Source organism: Marmota monax, unplaced genomic scaffold (genome assembly GCF_021218885.2).
Source record: "Marmota monax isolate L192 unplaced genomic scaffold, Marmota_monax_Labrador192_F-V1.1 WCK01_AAM20220418_F8-fsc00014, whole genome shotgun sequence".
Lineage (NCBI taxonomy): Eukaryota > Metazoa > Chordata > Mammalia > Rodentia > Sciuridae > Marmota > Marmota monax.
In genome coordinates this window covers 10512177-10534849 of record NW_026695222.1, presented here as the reverse complement: position 1 = coordinate 10534849, position 22673 = coordinate 10512177, and the positions used below count along the sequence as shown (strand labels likewise).

General features: G+C 39.9%; 1 protein-coding gene across 1 annotated transcript in view; it reads left to right on the top strand.

Moving 5' to 3' along the window:
• The window catches only part of Tmc2 (transmembrane channel like 2), a 70949-nt gene extending 48299 nt beyond the window's left edge, over window positions 1–22650 (top strand). Inside the window, exons 16-19 of the mRNA XM_046432994.2 lie at window positions 8326–8451; window positions 17900–17978; window positions 18896–19013; window positions 20819–22650. Of these exons, the coding sequence (XP_046288950.1) occupies window positions 8326–8451; window positions 17900–17978; window positions 18896–19013; window positions 20819–21036 (541 nt within the window). The 3' untranslated portion in view covers window positions 21037–22650. The remainder of the gene's footprint in view (window positions 1–8325; window positions 8452–17899; window positions 17979–18895; window positions 19014–20818) is intronic.
• Window positions 22651–22673: the final 23 nt, after the last annotated feature.

Below are 22673 nucleotides of genomic sequence, written 5' to 3'. Positions count from 1 at the left end.
CACCTTTTCCTCATTTATCTTGTGGGTTGCCTTCTCCCCTACCAGGGCATAAGCCCCATGAGGGCATGTTTTTGTTTCCTTTCTGTTGGCTTTATACCCAGTGTCTGGAGGAGAATACGTAGTTTATAGTCAATGCTCAAACTAGACCATTACTTCACAGAAATCCAGTTATACAGGGAGGGACTTAGGGTTTGGACCAGATCAAATGTCTACAAGGGTCAGGCAGGTGACATAAATGAATAAGGTGGGCAGCACTGCATAGCTGAGGGGTTGGTAAATTGTAGCCTATGGACCAAATCCAGATCACCACTTGTTTTTGTAAATAAAGTTTTATTGGAACACAGTTACATTCATTTGCTTACATTTAGCCTATGTTTGTTTTCTTATTAAAATAGCAGAATTGAGTCATTACTGCAAAAACTATCTGTCCCACAAAGCCTAACATTTTTATTACCCTGCCCTCTTCAGAAAATATTTGCCAGCCCTCTGATTTTGAGAATAGAATATAGAGCCAACTCTGTCATTTGCCAGCTGGGTGATCTTGAGGAAGTTATTTAGCTCTGCAGGTTCATTGCATGTAAGATGGAAATACTGCTAGTGTTTGTTTCAGGGTTGTTATTAATATTTAATGTGATTTTTTTTTGTGAAGTGCTTACTCCACAGTAAGGTATATCTGTGAGTTTGTTAAGCATGAGCCCTGACCACGTCAAGGGCAGCTGGTGCTTATCTCCAGTCAATAGTTACTATCAGAAACATGAGCCTGATATTACCAGACCTTCCAGATCTTCACAGAAATCTGAATGCTTATTTGAAATTCTCTATTTTATTACAGCCATTAATTCAAGTTAAAAAAAATACTGTACCAGCCCACATAACAAATCTGCACAGGCTCCACCTTGGCCAGCATTTCACCCGTGTTTCCTCCCAGAAGAGCCTGTTCAGGCGTGAATGTGGCTAGGTATGCAGATCTATGGTGTCTGGCCAAAGTCACAGTAAGGTGGTAGTGGGAGAGGCTTGACCATGGGCTCAGCTTTTCCTGTTGCCACTGAACCAAGAACTAGTAGATATCTGAAGCCAATTTAGAGAAGTCTTTTATTACATTTGGTGCACACAAGCATATTGATCACTTTCACACAAGTGGAATCATTAAGCACTACATCTATTTTAAATTCTTCACTCATTAATTAACTCATTTTTTTAAGAAAAGGAGGAGCAATCCCAGGCAACATGGAATATAAGGAAGGGCAATAGATTCTAGTCCCTCAATACATCTAACAGGAGAGGTGCTGTGGATTATAGCTGCTGATGTATCTCCAGACTCACTTCAGTCTATTTGTAACCCAGATCTTTTATTTTTTTAATATATAAGACAGATAGGGTATAATTTTAATTTGCTTTTCCTTCTCTCTGGATTTGTTGAAATTCTACCAAAACTCCTCACTAATTTGGCCAGAAAGAAGAAGGGAAAGACAAAGAAATGAAACAAGGATATTGACAATCCCAAAGTGAGGTGCCAAGGACCCTGATAATCCCCAAAGTGACAAAACACTTACCAGTGAAGAGGGTAGCCGAGGTATTTGGAATGTCTACTTTGCTACAGGCATTGCATGAAGCATGTATTTAATCCTTATAACAACACCATGAGGTGGGAGCATCATCTATATCAAAGGCCAACTAATTTTTCTGTAAAGGCCCAATTGTACATATCTTAGGTTTTGCAAGTTGCAAAGGTTAAATGTTGTTTGTTGGAAGTTGGGACTTTAAGAGGTGATTAGGTCATTAAAGTGAATTAATGCCATTCTCTCATGAGATTGGGTTAATTCTCATGGGAGCAAGTTCATTCTCACACTTGCAGGATTGGATCAGTCACTGCAAGAGAGGCTTGCTGTAAAGGAAGTCTGTCCCTTCTGTTTTGTCTCTTCCAAATGCACCTGCTGGCTCTTCCAATTTCTACCATGAGTTGAAGCAGCATGAGGTCCTCTTCAGATGCAGATGACCTATCCTGGAACTCTCAGCCTCCAGAACTGTGAGCAAAAATAAACCTCTATTCTTTACAAATTTTCCAATCTTGGGAATTCTGTTATAGCAACAGAAAGCAGAGTAAGACTGAGGCCAAAGGGCAAAACCAAGACTATTATAAAGCTATTTATACAACAAGAGAGAAATAAATGTCTATAAAGTTTTTTATTGACAAAATCCAAAATTTGGTAATAAAAATAATAATGTATCATTTTTGTAATAAAATCTGCCAGTGAGAAAAATGTAATTCTTTGGGGGAAGGTGATAATGTTTACATAATAGAGGTTCAAAGTTACTGCTGAGCTGTTGAACTGCTCTGTAATAGAATAAGTCAAGGTGTTCAGTTTTTATTTCTGACAAAAATTTACAAATTAGAAACAAGCACAAGAACAAATGAAGTTCACCATTGACACAACTGATTCAATTGCAGATAATAGATTAAAATGTTTCCTAAAAATTCCCTGCTGATGAACAGTACAATGAATAAACATAGGCTGTAAATACCTAAAATTTTGTAAGCTTTGCAAATTTGTCCACCTAAGTTTTTTTTTCTGCTCCGCACATAATCTGAACATTATCACATGTATTTGCACATCATAGTAGATTCCCCCTCAGGTTGTATTGAATTGGTGCCTTTGCAATTTCTTTGAAAATATTCTCGCCCATATTTGTTCCACACAGAATATTCAGAAGTTCATTTCACAGTCACTTCAAATTTGGCATTGAATCCTCAAACAAACAACTGAGCAGTATCAGCAACTCATCAAAAGTCAAGGAAAAAAACCACTTGAAATTATTTATTTTTAAATGGGCTATTGTTCTCAATGATCTCCATTCTTCAAGCACATTGCTCTTGCTGTATATTATAAATGTCTTACACAAGTTTGTTTTCTCTGGTTATATTCCTTCAACTCCTAATCAAACACACAACTGGTAAATGAGGAATATGATTTGAGAAACTGGAGGAAGGATGATCCTTGTTATACAGCAACAGAAAACTCAGCTGAATTGTGTCCTACAGTTGTATGGAAAGTTGAACTTATGGGCAATGACTTTGGATGTTTAGCCGAGGATATTTAAGATCTATCATGCTGCTTAGGGTAAAGCATGAGAAGGAAGAGATAAATTGAGGTAAGAGCTGATAGGCGAAAAAAGAACCAGGACTTGATGATGATTTTTAGAAATTCTCAGTCTATCCACATTGCAAAAGATGCTTAGATTCACTGTGATGGAAGACTTCTCTAAAAAGAAAGCGAAATGTGAAGCTGGATAACCTTCTGCTAGTGCTTCTGTAGTATTGAATAACTGAATATTCATTCACAAAGAATAAGCATGTGACTCATAGACCCCCTCAATCATCCCAGCAGAAGCCAGGAATAGAGCAGGAGTATCCAGTAAAGACATTATAAAACCCTTTTGTCTAATAGAGGGAATTCCCATGGCGTACATGGAAGACCTGTAAGGGTTTTGAGAATGTCATATCAGGAGAAATGCTGCCAGCTTTTCTGGCAAAAAAGGGCCAAAGTGAAGACAAGGTAGAGGAAAGCTTTGACCTCCCAGAATTTATAGGCAGAAAACAGGCTGATAAAAATCTACTAAGCTGGATGCAGATTTAATGCAACTTCTATTAAAATTCCAATGATGTTCTTCATAGAAATAGAAAAGCAGTCATGAATTTCATTTGGAAAAATAAGAGGCCCAGAATAGCCAAACTAATCCTTAGCAACAAGAGTGAAGCAGGAGGCATCACAAAACCAGATCTTAAACTCTACTACAGAGCTCTAGTAACAAAAGTGGCATGGTATTGGCACAAAAACATACATGAACACCAATGGAACAGAATAGAAGACACAGAGTCAAACCCACATCAATTCAGTCATCTTGTAACAGACAAAGGCACCATAAACATACATCAGAGAAAAAATAACCTCTTCAAAAAATGGTGCTGGGAAAACTGGAAATCTATATGTAGCCAAATGAAATTGAACCTCTATCTCTCACCTGGCACAAAACTCAACTCAAGGTGGATCAAGGACCTAGAAATTAGATCAGAGACCCTGCACCTACTGGAAGAAAATGTAGGCCCAACTCTCCATCATGTTGGCTTAGGAACTAACTTCCTAAACAAGACTCCTAAAGTTCAAGAAGTAAAATCAAGAATTAATAAATGGGATGGTATCAAACTGAAAAGCTTCTTCACAGCAAATAAAGCAATCAAGAATGTAAATAGAGAGTCTACAGAATAGGAGAAAATCTTTGCCACCTGCACCTCAGATAGAGCATTTATCTCCAGGATGTACAAAGAACTCAAAACACTTAACACCAAAAAAACCAAATTACCCAATCAATAGATGAGCAAAGGAACTGAATGGGCAGCTCACCGAAATAGAAATATGAGCGGTCAGAAAATATATAAAAAAGTGTTCAACATTCAACACCTTTAGCAATTAAAGAAATGCAAATTAAAACTACACTGAGATTTCATTTCACTCCAGTCAGAGTGGCAATTATCAAGAATACAAGTAACAATAAATGTTGACCAGGATATGGGGGGAAAGATACACTCATACCTTGCTTGAGAGACTACAAGTTGGTGAAATCATTCTGGAAAGCAGTGTGGAAATTCCTCTGGATGGAACCACCATTTGACCCAGCTATCTCACTCCTCAGTTTATACCCAAAGGACTTAAAATCATCATACTGTAATGACAATGCCATATCAGTGCTTATACCAGCTCAATTCACAATAGCTAAGCTATGAAACCAACCTAGGTACCCATCAATAAATGAGTGGATAAAGAAAATGTGGTACATATACACAATGGCATATTACTCATCCATAAAAAAGAATGAAATTATAGCATTTGCTGGTAAATGGATGGAACTGGAGACTATCATGCTAAGTGAAATAAGCCAATCCCCCCCTGCAAAAAAAAAAAAAGGCTGAATGTCCTCTCTGATATGTAGATGCTAACATACAATGGTGGGAGGGATAGAATTAGACAAAGGGGAATGAAGGGAAGGGAAGGGCTGGGGGATAGGAATAGGAAAGACAGGAGAATGAATTAGACATAACTTTCTTATGTTCATACACATGAATACATGACCAGTGTAACTCCACATCATATAAAACAACAAGGATGGGAAGTTATACACAATGTATGTATGTATGTATGTCAAAATACACTCTACTATCATTTATATAGCAATCTTTTGTGTGTATGTGTCATGCTGAGATTGAACCCCACATCTTGTAAATGCTAGACAAACACTCTACCCCTGAGCCACATCCCCAGCCCTGTCATGTATATATCTAAAATAAAAAATAAAAAATCCACTCAGCTAGAGTATGAACTACCCTTCAAGGAAAAGAAAGGATAATTTCCAAAGGCAGGACTACAGTCCTGGAGGGTGGATCTGTAGACAAAGAGGGTGAACCAAGGATTCAAAGGATTATTCTCAGGCCTTTGCAATCTAATGGATTTGGCTGGTTGGATTTCAAAATAGCTCAGGATGGTGATTCCTTCCTTCCTCCATCTATTTCTTTTGGAATTGGAGAGATGAAGTGAATATATTTTGTGAGTAAGATGAATTTAATTTGGCAAGGATGGGAAAGCAGGGGGTAAGGAGGAAAAAGTGGAGTTGGGTAAGATTAATACAGATTTCCAAAGAAATCCAGGTCCTGATTCCTGGAAACTATGAATCTTAGCTTATATAACAAAAGGATCTTTTCCGATGTATGGAGTTAAGGATCTTGAGATGGAGAGATTATTGTGGATTATCCAGGTAAATGTTAAATCTCAAGTGTCCTTATGAAAAGGAAGCAGAGAGAGACTTGATTATGAAAGAGCAGAAGGTGATAGGACCATGGAACACAGAGATAGTCGAAGATTCTCTACTGATTTTGAAGATGGAAGATGGGGACATGAGCCAAGGAATACATGGAATGTAGCTCCAGAAGCTGGGTAAGCAAGGAAACAGATACGCATCTATTACCTCCCTCTGGAGGGAGTGCAAACCTGCCAACATTCTGGTTTTAACCCTGTGACAAGACCTTCTGCTTTATCATTTTAAGATACCACTATGGTAACCTGTCACAGCAGCTCTTGGAAACTAAAATAATATCTATTTCAATGGTAAAGTAATCCACTCAACTTTGACTTAAAGCATACAATCTGAAGTTCACTTTTCTTGTTTTTATATGCTGGATCTGCACTCACAGTGAAAAATAAATTAAATGTCATGATATGAGAAGTATGGAATGGAATAGTAGTCACTAAAAATGGGGAAAGGGAAGAGGTGTGGGCACAGAAAGAAATTAAGAGGGACTTTCAGGGACTAAGAAGGTACTGGGAGAAAGAGTGGGAGAGGAAGGGTCATGGATAGTAGGGTGGATAGTTATGATCAATGCATTATGTAGGCACATATGGAAAAGCACAGTGAATCCCATTAATTTGAACGATTACTATGGTAATAATGTTAATAACTATAATAATGATGAAAATACATAATAAAAATAATAAACATTAGGACATGGTGACAGACATGGCACTTCAAATGCTGTCAGATTATAATACAACAGCATCACTGTGATTTACAGTGAACTGCACAAGAGTGCTGAGCAATGAGATAGCCACAGTCAGTCTCTGGTGCAGCTGCTCATGTCCACCATAACAGCACAAAATCAGCCATCAACAGTACATGAGTGAATGAGCAGGGCTGTGTTCCAATTATACTTTATTTATGGAAAATGAAATTTGAACTTCATATTTCAGTTTTTATGTGTAATAAAATATCATGGTTCTTTGATCTTTTTTCCCCTAACCACTTAAAGGGTAAAACCTTTCTCAGATCGTAAGCCATATAAAAATAGGTGACATGTTGAATTTGTCCATGGGCTATTGTCTGTCAACCCCGATCTATATTTTACACAAGGAAAAAACAATAAGGCTGCTAGCTGCAACATTTTGGAGGGCACTTACAACTTAACAGCAACATATTCAGTATTTTATATGATTCATGTCTATATTCTCTAAATAATCTTCTGAGTAAAATACTGTTATTACACTTATAATTCCATATTACATTATATTAGTATTATACAAAATTTAATACATATGTATATATATATATATGTGTGTGTATGCATGTATATATGCATACATATGTATATACATACATACATATATGTACTTTTATGTGTTGTGGATAGACAGACAGACAGACTAGGGCAGACAAATTTTCAGTATCTTGCCCAAGATATCAAACTTCAGCACAATCAAGTTTCCATCACATTATTTCTATAATGGTGAAAACATTCCATATTTGCTCTTCTAATATAATTTAGTCACAGGATTATTGGGTTCTTGAATTTATGATTAAAAAACAGAATTTTAAATTTTATTTCATCCTAATTTTTAAAAAATATTTTTATTAGTTATTCATGGATCTTTATTTTATTTACTTATTTATATGTGGTTCTGAGGATCGAACCCAGTGCCTCCACATGCTAGACAAACTACCGCTGAGCCACAATCCCAGCCCCCATAATTTTTTATATTATTTTTAATAGCCACAATTGACTGTATAGCTCCAGTAGAGACAGCAAGAGTATAAATGCAGGTATTAAAAGAAGAAAGAAAGAAAGAAATTAGTCCTATAGCTTATAAAGGGGAAAGCAAGAACTTGAAACAGGAACTGAAAACCCCTCAACCCACATCTTAGCACTAAAATTACCAATCAAGAACCATCAGCTCCCAGGATTCTCTGGCAGGCATTTGTAGAGTCAATCTGAATATTAATTATTAGGAATTGGACGAAAACTGAAATTAAAGTTGTGAATAGTGCAGAAGCCTGTCTTGGGCAATCCAACCTCCTGGAATTATAATATGAAGACTAATTGTGGGTATGTTTGAGAGGCACCACGAAGTTTCCATCATGTCGGCCCCTGGAGAATATTTCCTATGCCAGGGAACTCAGAGGAAGCTCCATGTTGGAGCTATAACATATACAATTTTCTCAGATTAGAATATATGAGACAACCCATTTTTTCTTTCTGAGAAGACCCATATAGTTTGAGAGATTGTGGGGTACCAAGGGCAAGAACAGTGCAGAACAGCTATACCCCCTAGACCAAATGGCAGCCCCTGAAGGAAGACATTTTTCACTTGCAGTCCATTTGAAGCAGGATTCTTGTTCTAGGAAAGCAGTGGCAAGCAGCAGCTTTGGAGCCATGGGGCTTAGACCCAATTGTACGTGCTATGTGAGCTCGGCAGCAGCTGTAAATGTGTCCTCTCCTCTTTCCAGTGGGAAAAACAGAATGTATGACGTCCTCCAAGAGACCATTGAAAATGATTTCCCGACCTTCCTGGGCAAGATCTTTGCTTTCCTCGCCAATCCAGGACTGATCATTCCAGCCATCTTGCTGATGTTGTAAGTTAGCCAGAGCCGTGGATCCACCTTATGGAAACCTCCTCTGTAGTTGAAACTTCCCCAGCATATCCTTCCTTTTCACCCTTTTAGTCTGGATTCCCCAGAAGCAGACCCTGAAAAAGAATTCAAATGCATGTAGCTGAGTAGTAACTGAGACTGGGAAGGGAAAGGAAGGGCATGACTACCTCTGGGGATAAAGGACTTTAATCCTACTGGGGACTCAGGAAGACACGTGCCTGAGTTGCCCCTCCCTGAGGGTCAGGTATCAATTCCCATTGGTTCTCAGTGATCGAGACTCACTGATGTTGGTAGTTCCCTGGAAATTTGGAGGTGGAATAACTTCAAGGGTGGGAGTGGCAGTGGGAGAGAAGGAGAGTCCTCTGGCACAGAGCTGACAATTGCCAATCTTTTAGGGAACACACTGAAAAATAGGATCCAAGGGATATGGTGAAACTTGAGAGTATTCTCAATAACCTCTACAAGGTTCACTGGAAATACCAAAGAACTCTGGGCTCTGAGCGTCTCTAAAAGCTTAGGAGGTGGTTGGGCATGACTGTAGAAGGCTCACAGCCCTACTCCACTAACTCCTTGCGCAGAAGGCTCACAGCCCTACTCCACTAACTCCTTGCGCACCGGAACAGTTGGTTCATTCATCACTGGCCTCCTCAAACATTGTGAAAGGATGGTGGTGAGTTGATGATCTTGGTATTTCCTATTGTGACCAATGCCCATCTTGGTATCAAAGGAAGAAACTAGGGAAAGAAGAAATGAAGACAGGCAGGAAATAAGATTCTTAAATTTGAATTTCTGTGATAGAAAAAAAATGAGCTGATGAAAACATAGGTACTTTTACGTTATAAAAACACTTGGCAGGGACTGGGAATGTGGCTCAAGCGGTAGCATGCTTGCCTGGCATGCGTGCGGCCCAGGTTCGATCCTCAGCACCACATATAAACAAAGATGTTGTGTCTGCCGAAAACTAAAAAATAAATATTAAAATTTAAAAAAAAAACAACATTTGGCATCTGAGGTCACACTCTCAGGAGTAGAGCATGTTTAAGGCCCTGGTTAACCCCAAGTACCAAAGGAAAAAGAAGACGCTTTTTGGTATGTTTTTGTTTGTTTGTTTGTTTTAGAGAGAGAGAGAATTTTTTAATATTTTATTTTTTAGTTTTCGGCGGACACAACATCTTTGTTTGTATGTGGTGCTGAGGATCGAACCCTGGCTGCACGCGTGCCAGGCGAGTGCGCTACCGCTTGAGCCACATCCCCAGCCCCTTGGTATGCTTTTTAAAAATATGATATATCCTCAGCTGAATGAAGTGGCAGTAATTCGGGAGGCTATGGCAAGAGGATCACAAGTTTGGGGTTAGCCTCAAAAACTTAGCAAGACCCTGTCTCAAAATAACAAAGGGCTAGAAATGTTAGCTCAGTGACAGAGAACTCCTGGGTTCAATCCCCAGTACTATATATATATATATATATATATATATATATATATGATATAATCTCAGCATAAATAATACAGACAACCAGGTAAACTAGCACAAAATTAAACAGAAGTTAACATTTTTTTCAATACTTGCTGCCTTTTTAAAAGTAAAAAATGTTACACCTGAAGCTCTACCCAATCCTTCTTTTTTTCCTCTTTCTCTAAAAGTAACCACTATTTGGATTAGCTTTAATTATTTTCATGCATGTTTTTGTGCCTTAATCATGTGTACACACACTCTCATTTGCTGAGTTGTTGTGTTTTTTGTTGTTGTTGTTGTTGTTTGGGAACTGAGCTACATCCCCAGCCCTTTCTAATTTTTATTTTGAAACAGGGTCTCACTAAGTTGCTTAGAGCCTCACTAAGTTGCTGAGGCTGGCTTTGAACCGGCGATCCTCCTGTCTCAGCCCTCCAAGTCGTTGGAATTACAGATGGGCACCACCACACCCGGCTCATTTATTGAGTTTTAAAACTTTCTTTGAATGCCTCATATATCTTTCTGCACTAAATATCCCATTTGGGGGATTTCTCCACATGGATAAATTAGCGCACTCATCAGTGGCTCTGCTGTGTTCCATACTATGAATAAACCACAGTTTATCTACTACTCTGCATAAGGATAGTTGGGTTATTTCCACTTCTGCTATAGGAAACTGCTCCACAAACACCTTGCATATGTCTCCTTGTACAACTGTGGAAGTTTTGCCAAGGTAGATATCCAGAAGTGGAATCACTGGATCATAAGTATTTGCTTCTTCAATCCTTTAAGTATTGCCGAATAGCTCTCCAAAATGGTGTTTTTCCTTTGACTCCTTTAAAAAAAAATTAATTCCGACTCTGGTGAAATTTTACATCTTTATCTTTATTTTCTTGAATCATAGTTATTTTCTCAATTTTTGTCTGATATTCTACAATCTGGATCACCTGAGCATATATTTTTATGGTCATTTCTTTCCTCTTCTTTTTCAGTCATTCGATCTCATTTTAAACAGCATGTAATTTTGCCTGGGTTCCAAACATGTGGATAAAAAAAATTGTAAAGGTTATGGGAAATGTTATCTTTGTCCAAAGAAGGATAGATTTTTCTTCTGAAAGGCAGATGGAGTACTAGATCACTTAATTCTTTCAAGGGTTGGTATTTCTGCTAGCTATTATCTCATTTTTAAAAATCCAAAACTGAAAAAACCACAATAATTTATGTTACTAATTTGGTGGGATTCAGCAGGAATGGTTCTTTTCTTCTCACCTCAACATCAGCTGGGGCAGCTGGCTGGGGGATCCGCTTTCAAGGTGGTCCCTCATATGATGGACCTATAGATGCTGACTTCAGCTGGGAACTCAGCAAGGCTGTGGACTAGCGGCTTCAGTTCCTCTCCATAAGCTTCTGGGACTTCCGCACAGCATTGTGGCTGGGTTCCAAGAGCAAGTATTCCAAGAGAACATGGTGGATATATGTGGCATTTTTATAACCTAGTCTCAGAAGTCATATCCCATTGCTTCCGCCATACTCTATGGAGGCAGTCATGAAGGCCCTTCAAGTTCAAGAAAGAGGAATATAGACTCCATCCTTTGCTGAGTGAATGGAAGATTCTAGACACATTTAAGATGGGAGATATTATGGGCATCTTTGGAAAACATAAACTGTCATTGTTGTGCTGGGCCTTTGCAGGACTAGTTTATTTCAGTTTAATCCCAAGGCACTGACTTTATTTCTAGAATGTGACCCTTACTCTTGAGCATGGTCTTTCAGGGGGTCTCGATAATTACACAGGACTCATAGGCAAGGCACTTGTTGGAGCAGAGTTTGCAGTTTGCAATAGCAAAAAAGTGAAAAGCCTAAGGTGTTTACCACCTCCTGCACTTTGGCAAGATTTGAAACCCAACTTCCCCTTCCCCAGATTGGCTGATCTTTCTCTAGTACTACTGTTATTTCTGTTGAACTCTCTGCTCAGTTCTCTAGTTTTCCTGATGCCATTTTCTTCTGGGCTTCATGGAATACTGAAGATTTAACCAATGGTTTGAGGATGATTTTTATGCAGATTTTTTGACTTCTTTGATTTCTTATAGAAGTAAGAAAAAAAAATGTGACCTCAAAAGATGGTGGTGAATTTAGAGTCAGCACTAGCCCACAGAGTGATTTATGCAAATTAGAATATTTATGCAAATTAGTGCTTTATGCAAAACAGGCAGAGGTATGCCGCATAGGGGGTTTCATATGACAAACAGAACATAGCTGGATTTCAGCCTCAAATCAGCCCCTGAGCCAGGAGCCTTTTGTGCAGAAATCAGCCTGCACAATGATCATCCATTCCAGAAGCTTTTGGCGTGGACTAGGGATCAGAAAACTAAAGTTCACAATCTAAATCCAGCCCACATTTGTTTTTGTAGTTTTACTGGACCATGTCCATGCTCATTCACTTACTATCTATGACTGCTCTGTTCTCCCAAGGCAGAGTTGAATAGCCGTGAGAAGGACTGTATTGTCTGCAACACCTAAAATATTTACTGCTTGGCCCTCTGAAGAAAAAAATTTGCTGATCTCTGAGGTAAATAATGAGGTGATACTTCCAAAAATGAGTTGAGAGTTTTACTTGAAACATGTAGTCACCAAGACTTTAAGATAATGACAAATAATAATAAGCCATTTAGAAAAAGTAGGTCCAGATTCTGGAAGACAGTAAATATTGCATTTGAGCCTTTAATTTATTTTGGAGCTTCAGGAAAAGGAGTTGATTACATTGGGTGGAACTTTTAGTCTTCTCTTGCCTTGATTTTCTCTCTAGTTTTGTCCATTGCTGAAAGTGGAGTGTTGATTCTCCATCTATTATTGCTAAGTTGTCTATCTCCCCTTAAATTTTAGTTTTGCTTCATATATTTTAAGGCTGTGTTGTTAAGTGGACATATGTTTATACTTGTTATGTTTTCTTGTTGAAGTAACCCTTTAACATTATAAAATGTCCTTGTCTCTAATAATAATCTTTTTTCTTGATGTTAGTATAGCCATTCTAGTTGTGTTTTCTTTTTGTCTGTTTGTTTGTTTGTTTTGTATTGGGGATTGAACTTTAGGGCTCATGCATGCTAGGCAAGTGTTTTACCACATATCTGAACTACAGCCCCAGCCCCTTCTTGTCAGGTCTTTTACTATAGTTTGTTTTCGTTATTTTCTTAGTGATGACCCTGGGGATTACAATTAACATAGCAAACTACTCAAACTAATGCCAACTTAGTTACAATAGTATACAAACCTGGTTCATATACAACTTTTCTCTTTCCCCCGCTCCTTTGTGCTGTTATTGCCATAAAATTCCTCTTTATATACTGAATGTTAGCTAAATCAACTAGGAGAAAAAGGCTTACAAAAAGCACTAATGTCTTTTGTATTTGCCTGTATAGTTACCTTTACCCCTGCTCTTTATTTCTTCATGTAGATTTGATCACCATCCATCTAGTGTTCTTTCGTTTGAACCCGAAGGATTTCCTTTAATATTTCTTGTAAAGAATGTTTTTGAGGTCTGGGGCTGTAGTTCAGCAACGGAGCACTTGCACGTGTGAGGCACTGGGTTCTGTCTTCAGCACCGCATAAAAATAAGCAAATAAAATAAAGGCATGCTATCCATCTACAACTACAAATTTTTTTGTATTTTTTTTGTATATTTTGATTGTATCTGGACTTTCTAATCCAGGCTTGCTCTTAAAAAAATATCTTTTGTTGGTAAACTCTGTTTCTGTTTTACTTTATGGGAATTGTTAATTTATCCTTCATTTTTTAAGGACAGTTTTTCTTTAAATAGGATTTTCAGTTGACAGTATTCTTCTTTTAGTACTTTCAATTTGTGATCCCATTGCCACGTAGCCTTCATGATTTCTGATTTAAAAAAAAAAAAAAAAAAAGACTGCCTATTCTTTTTGAAGATCCCTTGTATGCGATTGATGAGTTGCTTCTCTCTTGCTGCTTTCCAGATTCTTTTTGAGTCTTTTTTCAGTTTGCTATGTGTCTAGGTTTAAGTCTTTTTTGAGTTTATCCTGCTTGGAATTTATTGAGCTTCTTGCACAAATTAATATATTTTGTTAGCTTTAGGGAATCTTCGACCATTATTTATTCCAATATTCTGTATGATCCTTCCTCTTCTTTTGGGATTCCCACTGGGTATATATTGACATTTGTCCCACAGGCTCTGTTGTTTTACCTCAGTGTTTTCTTTCTGTTCCTCACACTGGATAATCTCAATTGATCTATCTTCAAGTTCACTGATACCTTGCATGTCAATTCAAATACATACATACTGCTGAACACCTTTAGAAAATTTTTCATTTTAGTTGTTAAACTTTTCAACAGCAGAATTTCTATTGGGTTCTTTTATTTATGATTTCTGACTCTTCACTGGTCTTCTTTATTTGACAAGACATTGTTATCATACCATCTTTTAGTTCTTGAGAAACAACATCCTTTAGCTCTTTGAATATATTTACTATAACTGATTTGACTTTGTTAAGTAGGTTTAGCATTTGAGCTTTGCTTATCATTTGGATCTGGAATGTCCCCTAAAGAGCTATGTGGTAGAGAATCCTTCCCCACTTTGTTGCTATTGGAAGATGGTGGAAATATTAAAAGGTAGGGCCTAGTGGGAGATTTTCTGGTCATGGGGGTTATGTCCTTGAAGGAGATAATGGGTCCCCAACCCATCCTAATTCTATCTTGGCATCCTGGCCATGAGATGAACAACTTTGCTCTGCCAAACTTCCAAACCATCATGTGTTGACTAATAGACTTAAAAGCAATGGGGCCAATGGATCATGGACTGCAACCTCCAAAATGTTTAACCTTTTCTCTTTGTAAATTTATTATCTCAGGTGTTTGTTACAGTAACACAAAGTCGCCTAACATAGCTTCCTCAGGGACAGTTTCTCTTGACTACCTTTTCTTCGGTGTAGAAACCATAATTTCTTGTTTCTTTGCACTTCTCATTAGCTTTTAAAACTTGGATATTTTTAAAAGGCTCGATATTTTTTTAAATGACCTATGGCAACTTTGGAAATCATCTTCTACTCCCCTCTCAGGGTCTGTAGTTGTTGCAATTCTTTGTTATTATTTGGTTGGTGACTTTTCTGAAATAATTCTACAGTCTGTATTCTTTATTGTATGAAGCCACTAAAGTCTGTGCTTAGTTAACTTAGTAGTCAGGTAATGGCTGGATAGAGATTTTCTTATGTTATCTGGAACCATCAAGGCTCCCAGTATTTACCAAGTTTCTCTGTGTGTGTATTGGAGTATGCCTTCAACACTCAGTCAAGCATTTTATGACTCTACCTTAATTTTCACTTCCTGCTTGTGCTGTGCCTCAAGGTTAGTCAGAGTTGAGAGCTTGAACATGTTCACAACCCTGGACATGCACAGAATTTTAACATCATGCACAGGGCCCTCTAAATTCCCAGGAATATTTCAAAGTTTTGTAAAGTCCCCATTGGGCATCACATTTCCCAACTTCTTTAAGCTCTGTAGTTAGCCCATTGTTTGCCCTGTTATCTAACACCTCACAGAGCCAAATGTTCAACAATTGCCTCCTATGGATCATGGACTGCAGTACCAGGGACTGAACTCCGGGGCACTGGACCACTGAGACCAGTGGGCCACATCCCTAGCCCTATTTGTATTTTATTTAGAGATTGTGTCTCACTGAGTTTCTTAGCACCTTGCTTTTGCTGAGGCTGGGTTTCAACTGTGATCCTCCTGCCTCAGCCTCCTAAGCCTCTGGTATTACAGGCATGTGCCACTGCACCCAGCCACCTCCTATTGTTTTTGACAAGCACTGTCAGAGAAAAGTCTGTTCACATTGGTCAGTCTCTGAGGTCAAAAAAGACAGTTTTGTGAGTAGCATCTTCCAGGGAACTACTAGATAAATCAAATAGTAACAATTCTCTGGTAATGAGGATTTGAAGGAGCTCCATCTAACCCCACTTGACCTCCTCCAGTAACTGCCAGGTTACTGGTTTTCACCATGATTTGGGACTGTTGGTTTTAAAACCTATTGCAGAATTAGGTGGAGGAGGGAGAGATTAGGCAACTTAATTCATAAAGTTCACTGGTCTCACTGGAGATTCAGTTGTTTTCCTTTAAAAGACACTGAAAACCTTCAGTCAATTTTCAGAATTCTGAAAAAGTTGTTTCTGATAATTTTTGCCATTGCTCTTATTGCTTTGATGGGTCCTTAACATGGCATTTTTGCTGACATCTGGACTGAACTTTATTTAGCCTTGGAGGATCTGTAAAGATTTTTGTTAAAATCCTCCCTCTCTGAGTATCCTTTTTGTTGCTTAGCCATGTTTCTTTGTCTCTGCCTATTTTATGATTTCCTAAAGAGTATTTCAAGAAGTGACCACTGCAGCTCCTCATCCTAGCTCCCTTGAACTCCAGGATGGTCTGATGGAGCCAGCCTTCCCTGAGTCTGTGGTCAGTTTTCCAGCTGCTCCTGCCAGGCTGTCAGCCTAGGGGAACTGGAGCGCCACACTCTGAGATGGCCCGTTTCCTTCAGCACTCCCACAGTAGCTTTCTGGAGGTGGGTGCAGACCCACAGTGACTCCAGCACTGTAGATGGGGCCAGCATAGATGCAGGACCCTTTCATTTGTTCATTTATTCATGTACTACCAGTTTTTGAAGGTCTGCCCTGTGCTCTGAACACTGTCATTGCCAGCAGCGAACACGTGCATGTCATTTTACATTCTTGATTTCAAACACCCTGACATGAGGGTAATGACATGACAGCGATGACCTGAGCTTCTCTGTGACCTCCTAAGGAAATTATGAAATCCAGACATCAATGTGACCCTTTCAGACAGGAAATAGAATTGCTAGATCTGGAAACAACCTCAGAAGGAACACAGCCACCCTTGAGCATTTTATCCATTATTTGCTAGGTGTGCAATCTTCAGCAAGACAAGTCACCCCTCTGACCTCTGGTTCCTAATAACTTAGTTAATTAGAAGAGATGGCGAGGACTGGCACAGACTAGATGGCTTACAAAACAAATATTAGTCCCTTCATCTGTCCTTCCTTCTCTTCCCCCCTCACCCACAGACCTCTGAGTTCTTGCTTCAAGGGGCTCATATTACATACACAGACACACACTGTGCTCCAGGGATAATGTGGTTCTCTTCTCTGGCCGGAGATAACCCTATTAGGGCAGCTGTGGGTGATCTAACCCTGAGGGAAAGACTCAGAAGACCAAATGGAGCAGCTGAGGCTTGAAATTCATGGGCGATAATGACTAATAAGGATGGACTCAAAACCCACAGTCAGCGCTTGTCCTACCTCCACCCCAGGTAGTACTCTGAGGAGAGGACTGTCAGGACATCTGCAGTTGTGTTTCTAAGCAAACTTGGAGCAGGTCCCTTAGCTCCTCTATCTCTTCTCTCAGGACATGAAGATTGTAGAGAGAGTTTTGGCTTCAAATGTGGGCTTCAAGGAGTACTAAAAGGTGGCGTGACATTGGGCAAATCATTTAATCTCTGGGAATCCCAGAGCATGGATCTATAAACATAGAATCATCCTTTCCACTTATAGAATTTTCATCAAAACCAATGAGATAGGGTGGGGAGAGACATGGCATCAAACCTGGCACAGGGTAGGTATTCAGGAAACATGACCAACTTCTTCTGCAGACAAGAAATCCTGCCACTCCTGCCCTGCCTCTTCAGGTTTCCCTGGGGAGGGGATATTCCTTTGCTAAACTTTATTGAGCACTCTGAGAACAAGAGATATGCAGGTCATGCCCATGCTCAATAATATGGAGAAGCAGCAGGCATATCCAGGACCTTCTCAGTGTTGAGAATTTAGGATGGTAGGATCTCCCCCTACCCTGCGTCAGGAACTCTACCTTATTTTCCAAGCAAGGCACCCAGCTCTGGTTGTCATTTTCCAAGATTCCCAAGCCCACAGGAGACATGCTTTTCTCTTGCAGCCTGGCTATCTACTACCTAAACTCAGTTTCCAAAAGCCTTTCCCGAGCTAATGCCCAGCTGAGGAAGAAAATTCAAGCGGTGAGTCTGGGGAATTTAACTCTGGAGGGTAAAAGATGTCACGATTTTGTTTTTTGTTAATTTGCTCTGTGATCTCAATTGTATTATCTCAATCACTTTCTTCTAAACTAAATCCAAAAATATCTGTGTTATAGAAAGTAGCCTTGTGAGATTCAACAACATGTATTTATATTATGAGGAATTTAGGGTTATGCAATAATAATGACAGGTTTTTTTTTTTTTTTGAGAGGTTGCTGTTGCTCAAGATCAGGAGAAAGTCCATGGGTTCAACCAATGCTGGTACATACCACAAAAATTCCTAGAGGTTAAAACTAATAGTATGAGGGTGTAGCTCAGTGAGAGAGCCCATGCTTAGTATTCATGAGGCTCTGGGTTCAATCTCTAGCACAAACAAACAAAAACAAAAACTAAAATTGTATGAATACTAACAAAAATAATATCAAAACAACATATTGTGGCGCCCCTTAGTCTAAGGGGCGTTCTGAGTTCCTTTCACACACAGCAACCTTTCCCAACATCCCAGCTGACAATGACAGAGTGACTGCTCTCACACACACTAAAGGTCGGAGCCAACCGTCTCTAGGCCCTGTCCTTGCTTCCTCTGCCCCTCTTCTTGAATTAATCTCATCTGTCCACTTCTGCTTCCCCACCTACACTTTTGTTAACCTCACTGGGTTCCTGCCCAGGTACAGAAAACCATTGAAACAGAGGACTGAAGGCATTAGGTATTCCCTTGAACACTGCAAATCTGAGTCTCAGGCTCTTCTTTCCAATTGTCAGAACTAATAACAGGCGGTTGAAGGTAGTCAGCAAGAACTGAAAACACTCTTCTCTCTAGCTCTCACCATCCACACTCTGAGCCTTATACACCCACATCTCCAGACACTACCAACAGTGCATTTTTCTTTTCCCTGTAGCTCCGTGAAGTTGAGAAGAGCCACAAATCGGTCAAAGGCAGAGCCATAGCCAGAGATTCAGAGGACATGCCTAAAAGCAACTCCAAAAATGCCACCCAGCTGCAGTTCACCAAGGAAGGTAAATTTCTTTCTATGATGATGACTTTTTAAAAAAATATTTATTTTTTTAGTTTTAGGTGGACACAAAATCTTTATTTTATTTTTATGTGGTGCTGAGGATCGAACCCAGTGCCTCATGCATGCTAGGCGAGTGTGCTACAACTTCAGCCACTTCCCCAGCCCTGATAATGACTTTTTACAAGGCCACATAGAGAAGTATAAAGAGTCTATGAGGTAAAGTCAGACTGATCTGGGATTGAAATCAGAACGCTGACAGTTATTAGTTACATGTAGTTGGTCAAGTCAATATAGGAGTTTTAGCCCCTACCTCATGGGATGGTAAAGATGAAAAGGGAACGTGCACACACAATGCTTCACAGAATTCCTGGCACATAGAACAGATCCATGAATACTAGTTGGTAATAGTAGTTTGTATTCTCTTAAAGAAAAAAAAAAGCAGCACTGGAATATCTAGAATAAAAGGATGAGAAAAGGTTACATAAGAGGTTCCCTGGGGGCTGGTGTTGTGGCTCAGTGGTAGAGTGTTCACCTAGCATGCACAAGGCACTGGGTTCGATCCTCAGCACCACATAAATGTAAAATGAAGATATTGTATCCACCTAAAACTTAAGAATAAACATTAAGGGCTGGGGATGTGGCTCAAGCGGTAGCGCGCTTGCCTGGCATGCGTGCGGCCCGGGTTCGATCCTCAGCACCACATACAAACAAAGATGTTGTGCCTGCCGAAAACTTAAAAATAAATAAATAAATATTAAAAAAAAAGAATAAACATTAAAAAAAGAAGTTCCCCCAAAAAGTGTGTCAAGGTTTTAAAGGGGAGTGATCACAGACCAGCTCCAGCATCAGAATAAGAAAGGTCAAGTTGAAAAAGACCATCTCTGATTCCATTTTCCAAGGTTTGTCTCTGAACATTGGCAGTATACAGAGGGCCTTGAATTTAAGAACTGAATGAGATGCACAAGAAATGGCTGATAGTTTAGGAGTTAGAATTTTTTTTTTACAAGTATTCCAATTTCTCAGCAATTACATTTTTTTTTATTTATTATTATTCTTTTTAAGAATTAGCTAGAATGATACTAGCTGCTATAACAAATAGGCCCTAACTTCTAATGGCTCAAACACAATAAAAGTTCATATCCTACTCAACTGGAGTCCAAATTAGGTATTTCCACTTGATGGCCATAAGCAAAAATGGGGGGACCTGACTCCTTCCATCCAGGTTCTCTGCCTGCATCAAGTTAGTACAAGTGGAGGACCTAGAGGAAGTGATACACAACAAACCCTATGACTGTGGCATAAGCACACCCATCTACAAGGGAAACATCCATTTCTGTGTCCCAGAAGAAGAGGAACTGGGTATGGCTAAGAGCAGGCTTTCCCTGTTAGAAGAGAGGGGGAAAACAAGTAAGTGAAGAACTGGAAACTGGATCTGATTCCAAATAGTTTGCACAGTCTCTTCCTTTCCATCATCATATTAGACCCTGACAGTCACGCTGGGAGGCTGCTGTTACTATTGTAATAATTTAATACTCTAGAATTTAATATTCTAGAAAAACCCAGGTTAAGAGAGTCTAGCCTAAGGCCAGAATTCACAATCTATTTCCTTAGCCAGTAAACCATAGTCCTCCAATGGGGCCGTTTATGCGAACACCAAGTCAAGGTGCTCCCAGATCCCTCAGGAGAATCTGACAGCTGTCACCTCACCAAATGAGACTAAAATCTCCATCGCTGCATGGTGGCTCCTGAGAGTTCCAATTCAAACTGTACATGACCTCACACATCCTCATTGTCTTCATTTTCCAGAGCCCAACCCTCACTCTACCAGCCAAAGCCAAACCCTGGACAAGAAGGCGCAGGACCCTGTGACCTCCAGTTCCACCAGCAGTACCCTGCTCTCTGGCCCCCGACACCTCCCTGGATCTCGGCCCCCAGGAGTCAGACCAGATTCTGGTCAAGCGCAGTCTCACACTCATCCCTGGAGGTCAACCTCTGGAAAGAGTGCTCAGAGGCCTCCCCACTGACAGCTGGGACTCATGGGAGCCTGCTTCTGGGACTGATTCTTGAATCCCCTGCCCCGCCTTTCACACCTACCCAAGCTGGCTTCTCTCTTCGGCTCTCCTCTCACACAAACATGCATTTTTCTCACCTCTCTTTTAACACGGGAACTTTGATTACTTAGTCTCAAACCCTTGTGGGCTACCAAAAATGAAGGACGATGGCTTCCTCTGCATTTAGGGGAGCAGGAGCCTTCCCTACACTAACTTCCCTTTCCAATATCTTGGTTACAGCAGCCCTGGGCCTCATACTCCAGCGATTTTCCTTGACTCCAGGCTTGGGGACAAAGTGGGTGAGGCAGTGACCTCCCTTATAGACTTTTTCTATGGTGCAAATGTTGGGACCTAGGTTACTTCAAATCCATTAAAACAAAGGAGGATGCGAAGGGGCCTTCATTTCTGATCATCACCTCTCTCTGAGGGATGGAGAAGCAAATGAAAATAAAGGTAAATGAACCAAAGTCCAGTGATATGAGCAGGGAGATTGGTGACACCCCAGCACATAGCCTGGGAAAGGTGATGCCAACTAAGCACCAAAGAATGCATTGGAACCTCTTATCAGCAAGGCAAAGGAGCAAGGGAGTAAGTAACACAGTCCTTCTGATCTAATTGAAAGAAATGTAAAGATTGCTTAAGACAGAAAAGTCTTCTTCATACACCAAATTCTAAAAGGAATTTGAAAACCTGCTTACTATATAAGGAATCTTGGAGATGGCTTCTTTGAAGAGTTTTACAAAGGGTACAATGCAGAGCCTTGTTTCTGGGGATATGTCTGCTTCATGTCGTATCGTGGTTCTGTGCATAATGTGTCCTAGTAGGCATAAGTCAGAGAGTTTAGACCAATAAGAGGGCTTTGCCAACAGAGGCAAAGGCTTAGTAGGGTAGAAGTCACAGGCGAGGACTCTCCAACAGCCCTGGGTATCTTACAGACAGGTCTTTCCCTTTCCTTTACTCTGTGAGCAGTGTGGCTTCAGGACCAAGGGGACATTTCACCCTGTCTCTCCAAGTACTCTAAAGGGAGTCATCTCCCTCAGTCAGCCAACCCCACTGTTATAGCCACAACCCAAACAGGACCTCTAGGGCTTTCAGAGTAATCCCCTACACCCTAGATATCAGGCAAAGTCTTGGTAAAAAGGGGATCTTAGAGAGATTTCATAAGCTAAACAATTAAAATAATCTCCAATTTCCCTCCCGATTCTTTTCCTTTCCCAATTTAGAGCCCAAACTTCATACACAACCTGTGATGGAGTGGAAATGGGACCAAGTGACCAAGAGAAACACAATAAATTATTACACCTCTGCCCATCTCCAGGCAAAGGAAGTATTGTGATGCCTCATTTCCATGGAAACCACAGCCAGCCCCCAACTGCCTGTGTCATGTGCTTTCTTTTGAGGAAAAAAACATCCTGGCCATGAGCTTATCTTCTTGAGACCTCACACAGGAATCCAGGCAGTCTAGCCCAAGTAGTCAACACTGGTCAGCCCACAGATAGCCATCACACTAACCCCACCCCCGTTATCCTGTTTGGGGATAAAGCCAGCCCCTGGGGAAGGGAATGAGAGGTGTACCTTCTTGAACCATCAGCCTCTTAGTGATTATTGTT